This window comes from Helianthus annuus, chromosome 16 (genome assembly GCF_002127325.2).
Source record: "Helianthus annuus cultivar XRQ/B chromosome 16, HanXRQr2.0-SUNRISE, whole genome shotgun sequence".
Taxonomy (NCBI): Eukaryota; Viridiplantae; Streptophyta; class Magnoliopsida; order Asterales; family Asteraceae; genus Helianthus; species Helianthus annuus.
The window spans coordinates 79692170-79709369 of NC_035448.2; the positions used below are offsets into that span (position 1 = coordinate 79692170).

Sequence of the window (17200 nt, forward strand, 5' to 3'; positions counted from 1 at the left end):
ACATAATTACAGATATCAAATAATAATTAAACTGTACGGAAATTACCGTTTTTGTGCCAATTGTCACAATAACCTTTAGGTTCCTAATCGGGCTCACAATCTCTGAAGGACTTCATATGAGATTAATAGATGTCGTCACCGCATATTTATACAGGACACTTGAAAATGACATCTACATGAAAATCCCTAAAGGATTAAAATTGCCTGAAGCATTAAAATCAACACCTCGAGATATGTGTTCTATAAAGCTCCAGAGATCTTTATATGGTCTCAAACAATCTGGTCGTATGTGGTACAATCGACTTAGTGAATATCTCGAAACAAAGGATACAACTCTGATGTAATTAGTCCATGTGTTTTTATAAAAAGAACACTCTCAAATTTCACAATAATAGCAGTCTATCTTGATGATATCAACATCATCGGATCTCCTGAAGAGATAGAGAAAGCTGCTTAGTTGTTAAAGAAGGAATTTGAAATGAAAGATCTTGGTGTGATGAAATTATGCATCGGACTACTATTTGAGTATCTGTGTAATGGCACATTTGTCCATCAATCAAACTATATCCAGAAGATGTTAATACGTTTCAATATGGATAAAGCACATCCGTTTAGCGTACCTATGGTTGTGGGACCGCTAGATCCACACAAGGATCCTTATCGCCCTCATGAATAAGGCAAAGAAGTACTTGGTCCGGAAGTACCGTACTTAAGCGCGATTGGTGCTCTTTTGTATCTCGCAAATAACACAAGACCTGACATGCATTTGCAGTTCATGTACTAGCGAGATACAGTTCGAATCCAACACGTAGACACTGGAATGTGTAAAACATATATTTCGGTATATTTGCGGGACACAAGACTTTGGTCTTTTTTATCAGAAAGATCAAAAGTCGCAGCTTGTTGGGTATGCTGATGTCGGATATCTATCAGATCCTCACAAAGCAAAATCTCAGACAGGTTATGTATTCACATACGGTGGCACAACAATTTCTTGGAAGTCGACTAAGCAAACACTTACAGCAACATCATCAAATCATGCCGAATTGATAGCATTGTATGATGCTGGTCGAGAATGCGTGTGGTTGAGATCAATGATCAAGTATATACTAGAAGCATGCGGTTTGGAACAAATCAAGAAGAACCAGACGATTATCTATGAAGACAACGCTGCCTGCATAGCTCAAATAAAAGAAGGCTACATCAAAGGCGACAGAACAAAGCACATCTCACCAAAGGTTTTCTCAACGTATGACCTACAAAAAGAAGGAGAAATTGATATTCATCAGATCAAGTCAAGTGAAAACCTAGCTGACCTTTTCACAAAATCACTACCTAGAAGCAATTTTGAGTATTTATCGCAAAGGATCGAGCTTCGAAGATTGAAAGACGTTAGTTAAATTGAGGGGGAGCATTAATTATACACCTTGTACTCTTTTCCTTGACTAAGTTTTGTCCCATTGGGTTTTCTTAGTAAGGTTTTTAATGAGGCAGCATAACTGGTCCAGCAGTATCAGTTTATCTCATAGGTCCTGAAGTACCGATTTAACATCATCCTGAAGTATGTTGTTAATTTGTGCATAATGAATAGTAATTAATATCTGAGGGGGAGAGTTATAAAATCAGATATACTCATATACATAACTCCCATCATAACCGTTTAATCAGTTACACATGAATGTATATTATTGTATGGATTGATGAAATGAGAACTGCTTCCAAAATTTACAATTCAATTTTCTATTAATTTCTTATCAATTATTATTAATTTAACTGGTTTATATTATTCGTTTCTTCATTATTACATAAAGCATGTTCATTCTAAAATAATTAAGAAGTTTCTAAAGATTTTATAACTATAATGTTTTTATTATTGAATTCCGTATAATACATCGAACAAGGGCGGCCCTGGGTGGGCGTGGAGAATCGCCAGCCAGGACCCGTGTTTTTGATAGTACATTTTTTTAAATAGTATATTCATAAAAAAGACAAAGTTATTAATAGGTCCATTTACAGATTTATCTTGAATTATATATGTTAGACGATTAGGTTTAGCTTAATACACATTTGATATAAAATTAAGAGTTACCTAACTATAATAATAATAATAATAATAATAATAATAATAATAATAATAATAATAATAATAATAAAACAATATCCGTTTGTTTTGGGGCACCTATTAGGCTTCTCTGGACGCACAAACACGAACGTTGGGGGCGACACTGTTTTGTCTGTTGTCGAATATACTTTCGAGCTCGAACAGGTCACCTAAATTCTGAGGGTTGACCATAACACCTATATAGTATTATATTATTTTAGGGATTAAGTGTGTATTACAAATATCAAATACACGATGAACCGTGAACGATGACATATACAAATTCAACTTGTATTAAATCATGATAAGTGCGTATATTCCTTTTTTGAAACAAAAATAGTAATGATTTTGAGAAATGATAAACATTTTATTTTATTACATTAATTGATTGATAGAAAATAATAAGGGAATTAATGAAGACGAAGACGACCACCAGCTTGGCCTCTCCTGCTTTATAGCTTCTGTGTTCATTTGTTTCTATACTTAGATAATGAATATACGATGATCCATCCTCCTACTCAACATCATTACCGAGCGAAACCAATTAGCCTCCATTGATGATCTAATTCTCTAGTCATGGAAAGCAACGCCGATAAGAAGAGCCTCCTGAAATCATCCTCCTCCGTCTCCAAATCATTCCGCCTCCGTTCCCCGTCTCTGAACACGCTACGCCTACGTCGAATATTCGACCTCTTCGATACCGATCATGATTCCTTCATCACCGTGGATGAGCTTAGCCGCGCATTGGTCCTCCTAGGCCTTGAAACCAACGTGAGCGAGCTGGATTCCGTGATTAAATCCTACATCCAACCGGGCAACACGGGCCTCACGTTTGATGACTTCCATGCGTTGCACAAATCATTAGGCGAGCTGTTTTTCGAGGACGCGGTTGGAGAGGAGGACGAGTCCGGAAACATGGACAGCAGCAAGCAGGAGGAGTCCGATTTGACGGAGGCGTTCAAGGTGTTTGATGAAGACGGAGATGGGTACATATCCGCACAGGAGTTGCAGGTGGTTCTTAAGAAATTAGGCTTTGCCGAGGCTAGTGAGATGGGAAGGGTAGAGATGATGATCTCTTCGGTTGATCGGAACTCTGATGGATTGGTCGACTTTTCTGAATTTAAAGACATGATGAAAAGTGTCATCGCCCTTAAATAACAACTCATTTCATAAGATATTATTATGATTATTATTATTATTATTATTATTATTATTATTATTATTATTATTATTATTATTATTATTATTATTATTATTATTATTATTACTATTATTATTATTATTATTTATATAGATAGAGAGATCTTTGCTCAAACGCCGTTAGGATCAATGGCGAGGGTAACACATCTTGTCCACCCACTCTTCTCTTCTTGTTTATATTTTGGTTTTGATTATGTCTTCAATGTATATCATAAAACCATGTATTCTTCTTTGTTGATGAAATAAAGTCTTGTTGCTTTTATTTTGATACTCATCGAGCTAATCTGCAAAGAAAAATGCGGTAATTGGAAATTGTTTGAAGGTAATTGACAAGCCTGATTGATTATCCTCAAAATAATATATAAAACGTTAAAAAGTAGAAGAAAAAATCATATTGTTACTAGAGCATCCGGAACTTGGGGGAATCAACTAGGTCCGGTCCATCGGACTCAAAAGCGGACAGGGTGGCCACTGGCGCGTTGGAGGAGAAGGTGATGGCTGGTCCGGTATGAATTTGTGGACACTTCCATTTTAAAACATTTTTAAGGCGCGTTGGAGGAGAAGGTGATGGTTGGTCCGATATGAATTTGTGGACACTTCCGTTTTAAAACATTTTTAAAAAAAGTAAAAAAAACATAAACTGATACAATTTATTAGATTATATATTTGAAATTAACCAAAATAAATTTAATTCATATTCATATTCATATATACATGTATAATTTTTTTAATAAAAAAATAATAATTAAAGATTACGATTAAAATAAAAATTTATAATAAACCTATTTCAAACATTGCATAAACTAAAGAAAATATTACATAAACCACAAAATTAACCGCTAATAAAACATTTAAAACTATAACATTAGATTAACTACATAAAACATAGCTTAATAATCAAATAGACAATCAAGCGATGAGGAGTAACAATCGCTAATCTGTAGAACAAGTGGGATGGATAAACTGCTTCTTCATCCGACCATGGTACTTCTTGTGTCGGGCGGGGTTTTGCCATTGGAGAATGGTTTATAGGAGTGTTCACCACTAGAGGACTATCCCTCTCCCCAATTCTTATTTCAGCAAATGATAGTACACTAAAGGTATAATCGTACACATTGGTCAACTCTTTCATAGTCAAATTGGAAGGCTATTGAGAACAATAAACGTCTAGAGTAAAAGGCTTTGCCACTTGAGGGTTGGAATGAGGAGTGTTTGAGCATTGACGAGATGATCGTTGACGGTTGAAAGTGGAGGGTTTAAGCATTGGAAAGATGATTGTCGAAAGTTTGAAGGTCCTGCAGTTAATATGGTCTTTAGAGTGGAAATTGAATTGAGAAATGCAAAATTTGGTTGAAAGATGAATTTAACTTATAGCTAGTAGAGAAAAAACAGTCGTTGGAAAAAAAATGCCATTGAAAAAATAGTTGTTGGGAAAGAAGCCATTGCAAAAAATAGCCGTTTGAAAAAATATATTTTTCTATTATTAAAATATTTATTTAATTTTATTATATAGTTTTTATTTAATATATTTTTCTTTTTTTATTATCCATTTTTTAATTCTATTTATTTATTATAAATATAGTTATAAAAACAATAGATTATGAAATAAAAATGTTAGATGCAAATTAAAGAAAATGAAAACCAGGTGATGATATGGATGCTAGGGGATAGGTTTGGAATAGTTTAGTGTTGAAGGAAAAAGTAAGTTTTTTTAATGTTGAAGTTTGGAATGATGTGGTATGCTAGGGTATTGAGTCTGGATTTTAGACCTAATGTAGCATTGGATGTGACAAACGACAAATAATTGGTAATTCGGTACACTTTAATCACTATTTATTTTAATATAATCTCATGGTTTAGACTTATTTTGCGTAACTGAGTCGGATAAAGTCTAGCACGTAGGACATACAACGGCAATTTATAACACATGTTAGTGTTCATCGCGTCGCAAGATGATACAAACAAAGTCCTAAAATATTGGTAGCTAAATGCTGAAAAACACTATTCACACACTATTCATGCAAGCAATTTCTAAAAATTGGCCGAAACGATCAACAAACGATATGAAAGTATGACTAAAAACCCTAATTAGGGGTATGAAATTTCTAATATTCTTTAACTTTTCGGGGAATGTCCAAAATAATAAACTGTCCGATCCGGATTATAAATACGGTATGAATACCGACAACAAAAGTATGCTAAGGAAGTATATACATGATATACGTATGCCTACAAATACAAGTACGTAGTGATGTACACAAATACATTTAATGAAGTGTACATATACAATGGGAATTAATACATGTACACATGACAAGTTCAAAGTTAAAAATATATATTTTTAACAATTTACCCAATGGGATATATATATATATTTATATATATATATATATATAGGGGACGGGTAAAATGAGAACCACCTCGAGTTGTAAGAACCGTGAGAAATACATTGTACGGGGCGAGGTGGACCAAAATTTTTTTTCATAAACGTAGATACGTGTATTATAAACACATTTGTAAAAAAAATTCAAAAAAAAAAGTCGTGTGTGTAGTTTTGAGCACCACGAGTTTGTGTTTACGGGTACCGTAAATCTTACTAGAAAATTTACGGTACCCGTAAACACAAACTTGTGATGCTCAAAACTACACACACGACATTTTTTTTGAATTTTTTTTACAAATGTGTTTATAATACACGCATCTACGTTTATGAAAAAAAATTGGTCCACCTCGCCCCGGATCAAAAAGTTCTTACGGTTTTTACAACTCGAGGTGGTTCTTATTTTAGCGCAATTCTATATATATATATATATTAAAATAAATATATATACGAGGATTAAGGATCCCTTCAAGCAGGAACACATACGTATACAAGGATCAAGTGTCACACCCCCAAAATCCACCATGCAGAGTATCACCGCTTGGAGGCGTGACAAGACCAGGATCGAGCCACCAATCATATTTAACAACGTAGTTAAGTAAATGAAAACCAACCACAATACAATTGGTGACCAAACTAAATGTCCGTTTTTAAGTTAAAAGCGGAAGCATAAAATGTAAAACCCAAAACATAAGTTCATAGTTCATAAGTTTAAAGTCCAAAACGTAGGTTTTATAAGTTCATAAGGATTAAATGTTTAACATGGAACACATCAATCCGTATTCTAGAAAAACCTCCTCCTCGTGCAAGCTCCATATGCGTCTAGCGACCTGTAAGGCATGTAACAACGATTCAACAACAAAGTTGAGTGAGTTCACGGTTGGTTGATCAGTTTTATGTTGTTTCTGAAAACGTGGTTTGTCTTTCATTGGCATAATTGCCGTGGGGGTTACCCCATAGTTGAAAGTATGATTAACTAGTTCATTCTTTATTACCCAAACCATATCCATGATCGGCGGGGGCTTCCCCATGTGAACCATTAGACCGTACCATATCGACTACTACGCAAGTAAGTTGTGTGTGACAACTCGTATTTCGGACCCACTTTGTGTAACGTATGTGAACGTGTTATGATCATACAAACTTTGATTTATTGAATGTTATTATGTGCATGTATGTACGTTATTGAATGTGTGTATGTATTTAATGACCCGAGCGCACAACACATATCGATCGCACAAGCCCATTTGGGCTATACTTTGTATTTGGACCAATGGGCGGCCCATTGAGGGTTCGGCCCATCCTCTACTCGTATACACTTAGGGTAGGGCAACTACTTCTCACTTTTACAAAACACAATACACACACTCAAACCCTAGTTCTTCCTTCTCGTTTGCTTGGAACCCGACGGCACACACACCCTTACTATCGAAGGCATCTCCTGAATTGGATCAATCCTTGTCACTCTCTTAATCGGTTAGTGTATATTGTTTGCTTGTTATTCGATTGTATGTTGATGATGTTATGACCTATGTGTTTACATGATGTTTACGTGATGATGTTGATGTAAATCGGATGTCTTGAAAGTAGCCGATTGGTTATATGTTGTTTGGAGTTTGTCAAGTTGATTGTAAATCTAATATGTGTTAACCGGCTATAGTTTCACATGAATCGGAAGATATGATAGTATAAAAACCGATTGGATGTTAACCCGGATAGCACGTCCTGTTGGTTAGATTGTTGTTTGATGATTGAACCTTAGATGATTATGATCGAATATTTCGGGTTAGTGTTCATGCTTTGTTAGGGTTCATATGGATTTAGGAATAATTGCCTTGTTTGATCGAGAATTGGCATGTTTTGTAACTGATTGGTTGTTGATTGATAATCATATATTTGGAAATCACTAAATGCTTGTAACCGAATAGCATAAAATCCGGGTGTTTAAACTGATCCCACAAGAGTAAATACACAAGCCCACTCGTACAAGGCTCCGAGTCGCACAAGAGCACACACACAAGTTCAGTCGCACAAGGTGCCGCAATCGCACAAGAAATACGGCATCGCACAAGCCGCGTGTTGGTTGATAGTTGGGCCGGGTACTGTTGGGCCTCAAAGTCCAAAGACCAATCGCACAACCCAACTCAGCCGCACAAGGCTAACCGGGTCGCACAAGATCGTATGGATCGCACAAAGTGTTATGTCCATTAACTGTTGGGCCGGATGAGTGGACTTGGGCTGGTTAATTTAAGCAGATCGCACAAGCAACCCGGATCGGGCCAGCCCATCCGGATTGCACAAGATTATTATTTGGATAATGAATCGGGCTGTTATGTTATTGGGCTGTTATGTGTTATTATTTGGGCCGTTTATGCTATTGGATCACTTACACTATTTGGGCCGGTACATGTTGGATCGCACAACATGTTGTGGATCGCACAACATGTTGGGCCGTTTACATTTGGGCTAATAGTTTAGACGCACAAGAATGATTGCATTGTTATGCTTTGACTGTTTACGTGCTATACGTGTTGCTATGATTTATACGTGCATTACTCGAAGTCAAAAACCTGACTTGTATGGTAACCCTGTTAGGACGTGGTTGACCACTGTTAGTTTAAGAACCCTCTTCTTTGTGTATCTGCCGAGCAAACCAAGGTGAGTTCACACAGCCAAGGCATGGGATTCCCGGGTTGGGAATTGGGTTGGAATGTTTGATATGTAATGATTACTCGTACTTACGCAATCACTAGACTATAGACCATCGTCCTCAGGATAGTCAGGACACTTATGTAAATCCTGCGTAAGCTAGTATCTGCCATTGTCGCCCGGGTCGGGAGGACACTTACGTAAATCCTGCGTAACCTAATATCCACTACTGTCTTCCGGGTCGGAAGGACACTTACGTAAATCCTGCGTAAACCCCACACGTACCACTGTCCTCGGGGAAGGGCACTCACGTAAATCCTGCGTGACCTTGTACGTATTCCTGTTCTCGGTTTAAGAAGAACACATGGTTGCAAATAGTCTAGTAAGTACCATAATGGGAAATCCCCGTTAGTAAAGATAAACGTGGGAATCCCCCACTATTAATATATATATATAACGCTTGGGAAGCCCCATTAGATGAACTTACGCATTACTGTTATGAACTTACTTTCTGTGAACTCGCTCAACTAGTTGTTGACTCTCTGCTGCATGCCTTGCAGGACCTTAGGTACATTTTGGAGCTTTCACAGGGAGGAGCAGGTCGTTGTGGGCAAGGGATCGTGAATGCTATTTGAACACTTATGATATTTCACACATTAATACTTATGATTGGGTTATTACATTAATGCTTCCGCTATACTTAACTATGTTGGTTGGATAAACACCTTTCGTATTGATGGATAATTATTACTATTTATTTACATGTTCAATATGATTGGTGGCTTGATCCTGGTCATGTCACGCCTCCAAGCGGTGGTACTCCGCGTGTGGGATTTTGGGGGTGTGACAGATTGGTATCAGAGCCATTGGTTATAGAGAACTTGGTTTTAATATGGGTAAACATTTTTATTAAAACCAGACTATAACCAGAACAGTGCTCTCAACGATCCACAACGACACTTCGCTCCACGTGCAAGACTCGACATCCTAGGTAATAAGGTTTATGTTTATTACCTGCATGCTAGAACTATATAGAACTTTGCTCGCATTACGTTTAGATACACATGATACTATTACATGGGAATACCTACGTGCTTACACTTTTCTGTCATCGCCCTATTCGCGAACCATTCTCACTTACGCTACTTTTACAATGAAGATCATGTCTGGACGAATTAACATGACTCAAGCCCAGCTAGAGGCTCTCGTTCAAGCTCAAGTTGCTGCGGCACTTGCAGCTGCTCAAGCAGGTCAACCAGCGCAACAGCAAGTTTGCACCTTTAAGAACTTCATGGACTGTCGTCCAAGTACTTTCAGTGGCACGGAAGGAGCAGTGGGACTACTCCATTGGTTTGAGAAGCTCGAGTCTGTGTTCGAGATGTGCGAATGCCCTGAGGCTCGCAGGGTGAAATACGCCACTGGCACGCTAGAAGGAATAGCACTAACTTGGTGGAACGCCCAAGTTCAGATCTTAGGGTTGGCAGCTGCTAACGCCACCCCATGGAACGATTTTAAGGAACTCATCAAGCGAGAATACTGCACGCGTGACGACATTCACAAGCTGGAAAATGAGTTTTATCATTTGAAGATGACGGGGTCAGAGATAGAAGCTTACACGAAGCGATCGAACGAACTGGCTACCTTGTGCCCAACCATGGTAGACCCTCCGATCAAGCGCATCGAGTTGTACCTCAAGGGTCTAGCCTCAGAAATTCAGAGCCATGTTACATCGGCTAACCTCGACAACATTTAGGATATCCAGCGTCTTGCTCATCGCCTCACGGATCAGGCGGTAGAACAAAACAAGTTGCCCAAACGCATCAGTGCTACCACTTCAGCCGCTACTCCCACTACACCCAGTGACAGCAAAAGAAAGTGGGATGGGGATTCTAGCAAAGGTTCAGCATCCGTTCAGTCTCAAGCTCAGCAACAGAAGACTGACCACTACCAGAGTCCTGGTCAGCAATCCTCTGGTGGTCATAGACAGAGAAGGTATCAAGGGTTTCACCCCAAGTGTCACAACTGCAACAGACATCACAGCGGCCAGTGCAACAAGGGTCGTTGTCAAAGACGTCTCAAGATGGGTCACGAGGCCAAAGACTGTAGGAGCCCACGGCCTGCAAATCAGAACCAGCAACCACAACAACCAGCTCCACAGAACCCACAGTAGCAGCAGCCACAGCGTGGAAACCGGGGATGTTTCCAGTGTGGGGCTGAAGGCCATTTCAAACGCGACTGTCCTCAACTGAACCAGAATCAGAATCGCAACAACAATAACCAGGGCAACGGGATCAACAACAACGGGGGAAACAACAACAACAATGGCAACGAGGCAAGGGGCCGAGCTTTCGTGCTAGGACGAGGAGATGCAATGAACGATCCCAATGTGGTTATGGGTAAGTTTCTCCTTGACGATATTTATGATACTGTCTTATTTGATTCGGGTGCGGATACAAGTTATATTTCTGTGAAAGCCAGTAAATTGTTAAAACGTACATCAACACCCCTAAACACCAAACACGTCGTAGAACTAGCTAATGGCAAGAGTTTAGAAGCCACGCAAATAGTCAAGGGTTGTAGTATTGTCTTAGCCGGTCAAGTTTTCTCCATCGACCTTGTTCCCATAGTCTTGGGAAGTTTTGATATCGTTATTGGGATGGACTGGTTATCCCAACATCAGGCAGAGATCTTATGCAGCGAGAAGATCATTCGTATTCCACGTTCTGGTCAAGAACCTCTCGAAGTTCAAGGTGACAAGAGTGGTGCAGTGGTAGGCATTATCTCTTTCTTGAAGGCTCAGAAGTGTCTGCGGAAGGGTCACACCGCAATCTTGGCACTCGTTTCAGATGCATCAGTGAAGGAAAAGAAATTGGAAGATATTCCAATTGTACGTGACTACCCTCAGGTGTTTCCTGAAGACTTACCTGGCTTACCGCCTCACCGTCAGGTCGAATTTCAAATCGAGCTCGCTCCAGGAGCAGCACCCATAGCTCGCGCACCATATCGTCTAGCTCCATCAGAATTGGAGGAATTGTCAAAGCAGCTACAAGAGCTCTTGGAAAAGGGCTTCATTCGTCCAAGCTCTTCGCCATGGGGAGCTCCAGTACTATTTGTGAAAAAGAAGGACGGTACGTTCAGAATGTGCATCGACTACCGTGAACTCAACAAGGTGACGGTGAAGAACCGTTATCCTCTTCCACGCATAGACGACTTATTCGATCAGTTGCAAGGGTCGTGTTATTACTCCAAGATAGACTTGAGGTCTGGCTATCATCAGCTGAGAGTCCGCGATGAGGACGTCTCCAAAACCGCATTCAGAACTCGCTACGGCCACTACGAGTTTCTTGTTATGCCGTTTGGGTTAACGAACGCGCCTGCCATATTTATGGACCTTATGAACAGGGTGTATAAACCCTATCTTGACAAGTTCGTCATTGTCTTCATTGACGACATTCTGATCTACTCCAAGAGTCAGGAGGAACACGAGCAGCATCTACGCCTTATTTTGGAACTCCTACGGAAGGAACAGCTGTACGCTAAGTTTTTGAAATGCGACTTTTGGCTTCGGGAAGTCCATTTTCTAGGCCACGTAGTGAACAAGGATGGGATCCATGTCGATCCATCCAAGGTAGACTCGATCAGAAATTGGCCTGCACCACGTACGCCAACGGAAATACGCCAATTCTTGGGTTTGGCGGGTTACTACAGACGGTTTATTAAAGACTTTTCAAAGATTGCTCAGCCGCTTACACTACTGACACAGAAAGGTGTCACCTACCGTTGGGGCAACACTCAGGAAACTGCTTTTCAGCACTTAAAGGATAGACTTTGCAGCGCACCTATCCTCTCTTTGCCAGAGGGCACAGACGACTTCGTGGTTTATTGTGATGCATCCATTCGGGGACTTGGATGTGTGTTAATGCAGCGCGACAAGGTCATTGCTTACGCCTCGCGCCAACTTAAGATTCACGAACGGAACTACACGACGCACGATTTAGAGCTGGGAGCTGTTGTTTTCACGCTTAAGATATGGCGACACTACCTGTACGGTACCAGGTGCACGATTTACACCGATCACAGGAGTCTCGAGCATATCCTTAAGCAAAAGGATTTGAACATGCGTCAACGACGATGGGTTGAATTACTGAACGATTACGAATGCACTATTAAGTACCATCCAGGCAAAGCCAACGTTGTGGCTGACGCCCTCAGTCGGAAAGACACTTTACCTCGGCGTGTGCGAGCGCTGCAGCTTACGATTCAGTCTAGCCTTCCTACACAGATACGAGATGCACAGGCAGAGGCATTGAAACCAGAAAACGTAAGGGCAGAAGCCCTACGCGGCTCACGACAGCGGTTAGAACAGAAGGCAGACGGCGCCTACTATGTAACGGGGCGTATTTGGGTCCCACTTTATGGCGGTCTACGCGAACTTGTGATGGATGAAGCTCACAAGTCTCGCTACTCAGTACATCCAGGGTCGGACAAGATGTACCACGACATCAAAACTACTTATTGGTGGCCTAGCATGAAGGCCCACATCGCTACTTATGTCGGCAAGTGCTTGACCTGTGCGAGAGTCAAGGTTGAATACCAGAAACCGGCAGGTCTACTTCAACAACCTAAGATACCGCAATGGAAATGGGAAGAAATTTCCATGGATTTTGTTACAGGCCTGCCTAGATCCCAGCGGGGAAATGATACTATATGGGTGATCGTGGATCGACTCACCAAGTCTGCACACTTCCTAGCTATAAAGGAAACGGATAAGTTCTCCGCTCTCGCAGACATCTACCTCAAAGAAGTTGTTTCGAGGCACGGGGTGCCCACATCCATCATTTCGGATCGGGACGCACGATTCACGTTAGAGCTATGGCAAGCGATGCACAAATCTTTCGGCTCACGGTTAGACATGAGCACAGCATATCATCCTCAGACAGATGGGCAGTCTGCGCGAACGATTCAAACTCTTGAAGACATGCTTCGGGCATGCGTTATTGATTTCGGCAACGGCTGGGAAAAGCACCTCCCTTTGGTGGAGTTCTCATACAATAACAGTTATCACACCAGCATACAAGCCGCTCCATTCGAGGCATTGTACGGGCGTAAATGCCGGTCACTTCTCTGTTGGGCAGAGGTGGGGGATAGTCAGATTACGGGTCCAGAGATTGTAGTGGACGCCACGGAAAAGATAGCACAAATACGACAACGCATGGCGGCAGCACGTGACCGTCAGAAAGCCTACGCGGATAAGCGTAGAAAGCCATTGGAATTTCAGGTCGGGGACCGGGTTTTACTAAAAGTCTCACCCTGGAAGGGTGTGGTTCGTTTTGGCAAACGGGGCAAACTAAATCCGCGGTACGTCGGACCGTTCGAAATCATTGAGAAAATCGGCAAAGTAGCATACAAGCTAAACCTACCAGCTGAACTCGGGGCAGTTCACAATGTCTTTCACGTGTCGAATCTGAAGAAGTGCCTGTCAGATGAGACCCTTATCATTCCTTTCAAAGAACTCACTATCGACGAGCGGTTGCAGTTCGTCGAGGAACCAGTTGAAATCACGGACCGGGATGTGAAGGTCCTCAAAAACAAGAGAATCCCTCTTGTTCGAGTTCGTTGGAACTCCAGACATGGCCCAGAGTATACCTGGGAACGCGAAGATCAGATGACAGAAAAGTACCCCCAGTTATTCGGAACCAATGCAACCACTACTGAGACTGAAGCTACTACTACGGAATTTCGGGACGAAATTCCAGATCAACGGGGGGAGGATGTGACACCCCAGGAAAACCAGTGAACGATATCATTTACCTAGCTTCCTCAGTGAGTGCATACCAAATTTCGGGACGAAATTTCTTTTTAGTTGGGGATAATGTGACAACTCGTATTTCGGACCCACTTTGTGTAACGTATGTGAACATGTTATGATCATACGAACTTTGATTTATTGAATGTTATTATGTGCATGTATGTACGTTATTGAATGTGTGTATGTATTTAATGACCCGAGCGCACAACACATATCGATCGCACAAGCCCATTTGGGCTATACTTTGTATTTGGACCAATGGGCGGCCCATTGAGGGTTCGGCCCATCTTCTACTCGTATACACTTAGGGTAGGGCAACTACTTCTCACTTTTACAAAACACAATACACACACTCAAACCCTAGTTCTTCCTTCTCGTTTGCTTGGAACCCGACGACACACACACCCTTACTATCGAAGGCATCTCCTGAATTGGATCAATCCTTGTAACTCTCTTAATCGGTTAGTGTATATTGTTTGCTTGTTATTCGATTGTATGTTGATGATGTTATGACCTATGTGTTTACATGATGTTTACGTGATGATGTTGATGTAAATCGGATGTCTTGAAAGTAGCCGATTGGTTATATGTTGTTTGGAGTTTGTCAAGTTGATTGTAAATCTAATATGTGTTAACCGGCTATAGGTTCACATGAATCGGAAGATATGATAGTATAAAAACCGATTGCATGTTAACCCGGATAGCACGTCCTGTTGGTTAGATTGTTGTTTGATGATTGAACCTTAGATGATTATGATCGAATATTTCGGGTTAGTGTTCATGCTTTGTTAGGGTTCATATGGATTTAGGAATAATTGCCTTGTTTGATCGAGAATTGGCATGTTTTGTAACTGATTGGTTGTTGATTGATAATCATATATTTGGAAATCACTAAATGCTTGTAACCGAATAGCATAAAATCCGGGTGTTTAAACTGATCGCACAAGAGTAAATACACAAGCCCACTCGTACAAGGCTCCGAGTCGCACAAGAGCACACACACAAGTTCGGTCGCACAAGGTGCCGCAATCGCACAAGAAATACGGCATCGCACAAGCCGCGTGTTGGTTGATAGTTGGGCCGGGTACTGTTGGGCCTCAAAGTCCAAAGACCAATCGCACAACCCAACTCAGCCGCACAAGGCTAACCGGGTCGCAGAAGATCGTATGGATCGCACAAAGTGTTATGTCCATTAACTGTTGGGCCGAGTGAGTGGACTTGGGCTGGTTAATTTAAGCAGATCGCACAAGCAACCCGGATCGGGCCAGCCCATCCGGATCGCACAAGATTGTTATTTGGATAATGAATTGGGCTGTTATGTTATTGGGCTGTTATGTGTTATTATTTGGGCCGTTTATGCTATTGGATCACTTACACTATTTGGGCCGGTACATGTTGGATCGCACAACATGTTGTGGATCGCACAACATGTTGGGCCATTTACATTTGGGCTAATAGTTTAGACGCACAAGAATGATTGCATTGTTATGCTTTGACTGTTTACGTGCTATACGTGTTGCTATGATTTATACGTGCATTACTCGAAGTCAAAAACCTGACTTGCATGGTAACCCTGTTAGGACGTGGTTGACCACTATTAGTTCAAGAACCCTCTTCTTTGTGTATCTGCCGAGCAAACCAAGGTGAGTTCACACAGCCAAGGCATGGGATTCACGGGTTGGGAATTGGGTTGGAATGTTTGATATGGAATGATTACTCGTACTTACGCAATCACTAGACTATAGACCATCGTCCTCAGGATAGTCAGGACACTTACGTAAATCCTGCATAAACTAGTATCTGCCATTGTCTCCCGGGTCGGGAGGACACTTACGTAAATCCTGCGTAACCTAATATCCACTACTGTCTTCCGGGTCGGAAGGACACTTACGTAAATCCTGCGTAAACCCCACACGTACCACTGTCCTCGGGGAAGGGCACTCACGTAAATCCTGCGTGACCTTGTACGTATTCCTGTTCTCGGTTTAAGAAGAACACATGGTTGCAAATAGTCTAGTAAGTACCATAATGGGAAGTCCCCGTTAGTAAAGATAAACGTGGGAATCCCCCACTAGTAATATATATATATAAGGCTTGGGAAGCCCCATTAGATGAACTTACGCATTACTGTTATGAACTTACTTTCTGTGAACTCGCTCAACTAGTTGTTGACTCTCTGCTGCATGCCTTGCAGGACCTTAGGTACATTTTGGAGCTTGCACAGGGAGGAGCAGGTCGTTGTGGGCAAGGGATCGTGAATGCTATTTGAACACTTATGATATTTCACACATTAATACTTATGATTGGGTTATTACATTAATGCTTCCGCTATACTTAACTATGTTGGTTGGATAAACACCTTTCGTATTGATGGATAATTATTACTATTTATTTACGTGTTCAATATGATTGGTGGCTTGATCCTGGTCATGTCACGCCTCCAAGCGGTTGTGACAACCCTCACAAAACCAGGCATCCGTACGACTTAATTAACTATTAATTGTTGCCTAATTACTGTGCTTAACTGAGATTTCTGATAAACTGCTACTTGATTGTTGATACTTGTACATATCTGCATCATACTTTGATTTTTCCGTCACTACATTATTTACTTACTAAACTCTAGTGACAAACATGATGCACAAAAGCACAGTGGCATTTGGACGGATAACCTATTGAACATGCTGATATAGCCAGCATCAGGCAGACACTGCCTCTAAAGGCCTGAATGAGCCAGAAATATTTTACTGCACCCATAGTGTGTGTAGGGATACTGGGGTTGTTAAACTGCGTCTCTAGGAATAAGATACAGAGATTGGATGTGCCTAAAACGTACTCTAAGCACAAAACACAGCATTTTTATCAACACACTAGCTTCTAGCTAATTAATAAAGTGCCAAAACATGGGGAAATATTCCTGACACTTTGCAGAATAAATTGTGTCGCTAAAAATATTATTTACGACGCTTAAAGGATTACTTAAGCACTTTACCGGATTACTATCCAACCGAACAACCGGACTATACCCGGAACATAAAAATATTGCCAGAAATATTATTAG

At 40.9% G+C, this 17200-nt stretch overlaps 2 protein-coding genes across 2 annotated transcripts; both read left to right on the forward strand.

The window, feature by feature from the left end:
• The first annotated feature begins 1094 nt into the window (after positions 1-1094).
• LOC110919447 lies at positions 1095-1400 on the forward strand. The gene has a single exon (XM_022163712.1). The coding sequence runs from the start codon at positions 1095-1097 to the stop codon at positions 1398-1400; it is 306 nt and encodes a 101-aa protein (XP_022019404.1).
• A 1277-nt stretch (positions 1401-2677) lies between these two features.
• Positions 2678-3259, forward strand: LOC110916481 (calcium-binding protein CML42). The gene has a single exon (XM_022161208.2). It carries the CDS (start codon positions 2678-2680, stop codon positions 3257-3259), a length of 582 nt encoding a protein of 193 aa, XP_022016900.1.
• The last annotated feature ends 13941 nt before the right edge of the window (positions 3260-17200 follow it).

Excerpts from the sequence above, each read along its gene's own strand:
- LOC110919447 (XM_022163712.1), top strand. The coding sequence starts at position 1,095 with ATGATCAAGTATATACTAGAAGCATGCGGTTTGGAACAAATCAAGAAG.
- LOC110916481 (XM_022161208.2), top strand. The coding sequence starts at position 2,678 with ATGGAAAGCAACGCCGATAAGAAGAGCCTCCTGAAATCATCCTCCTCC.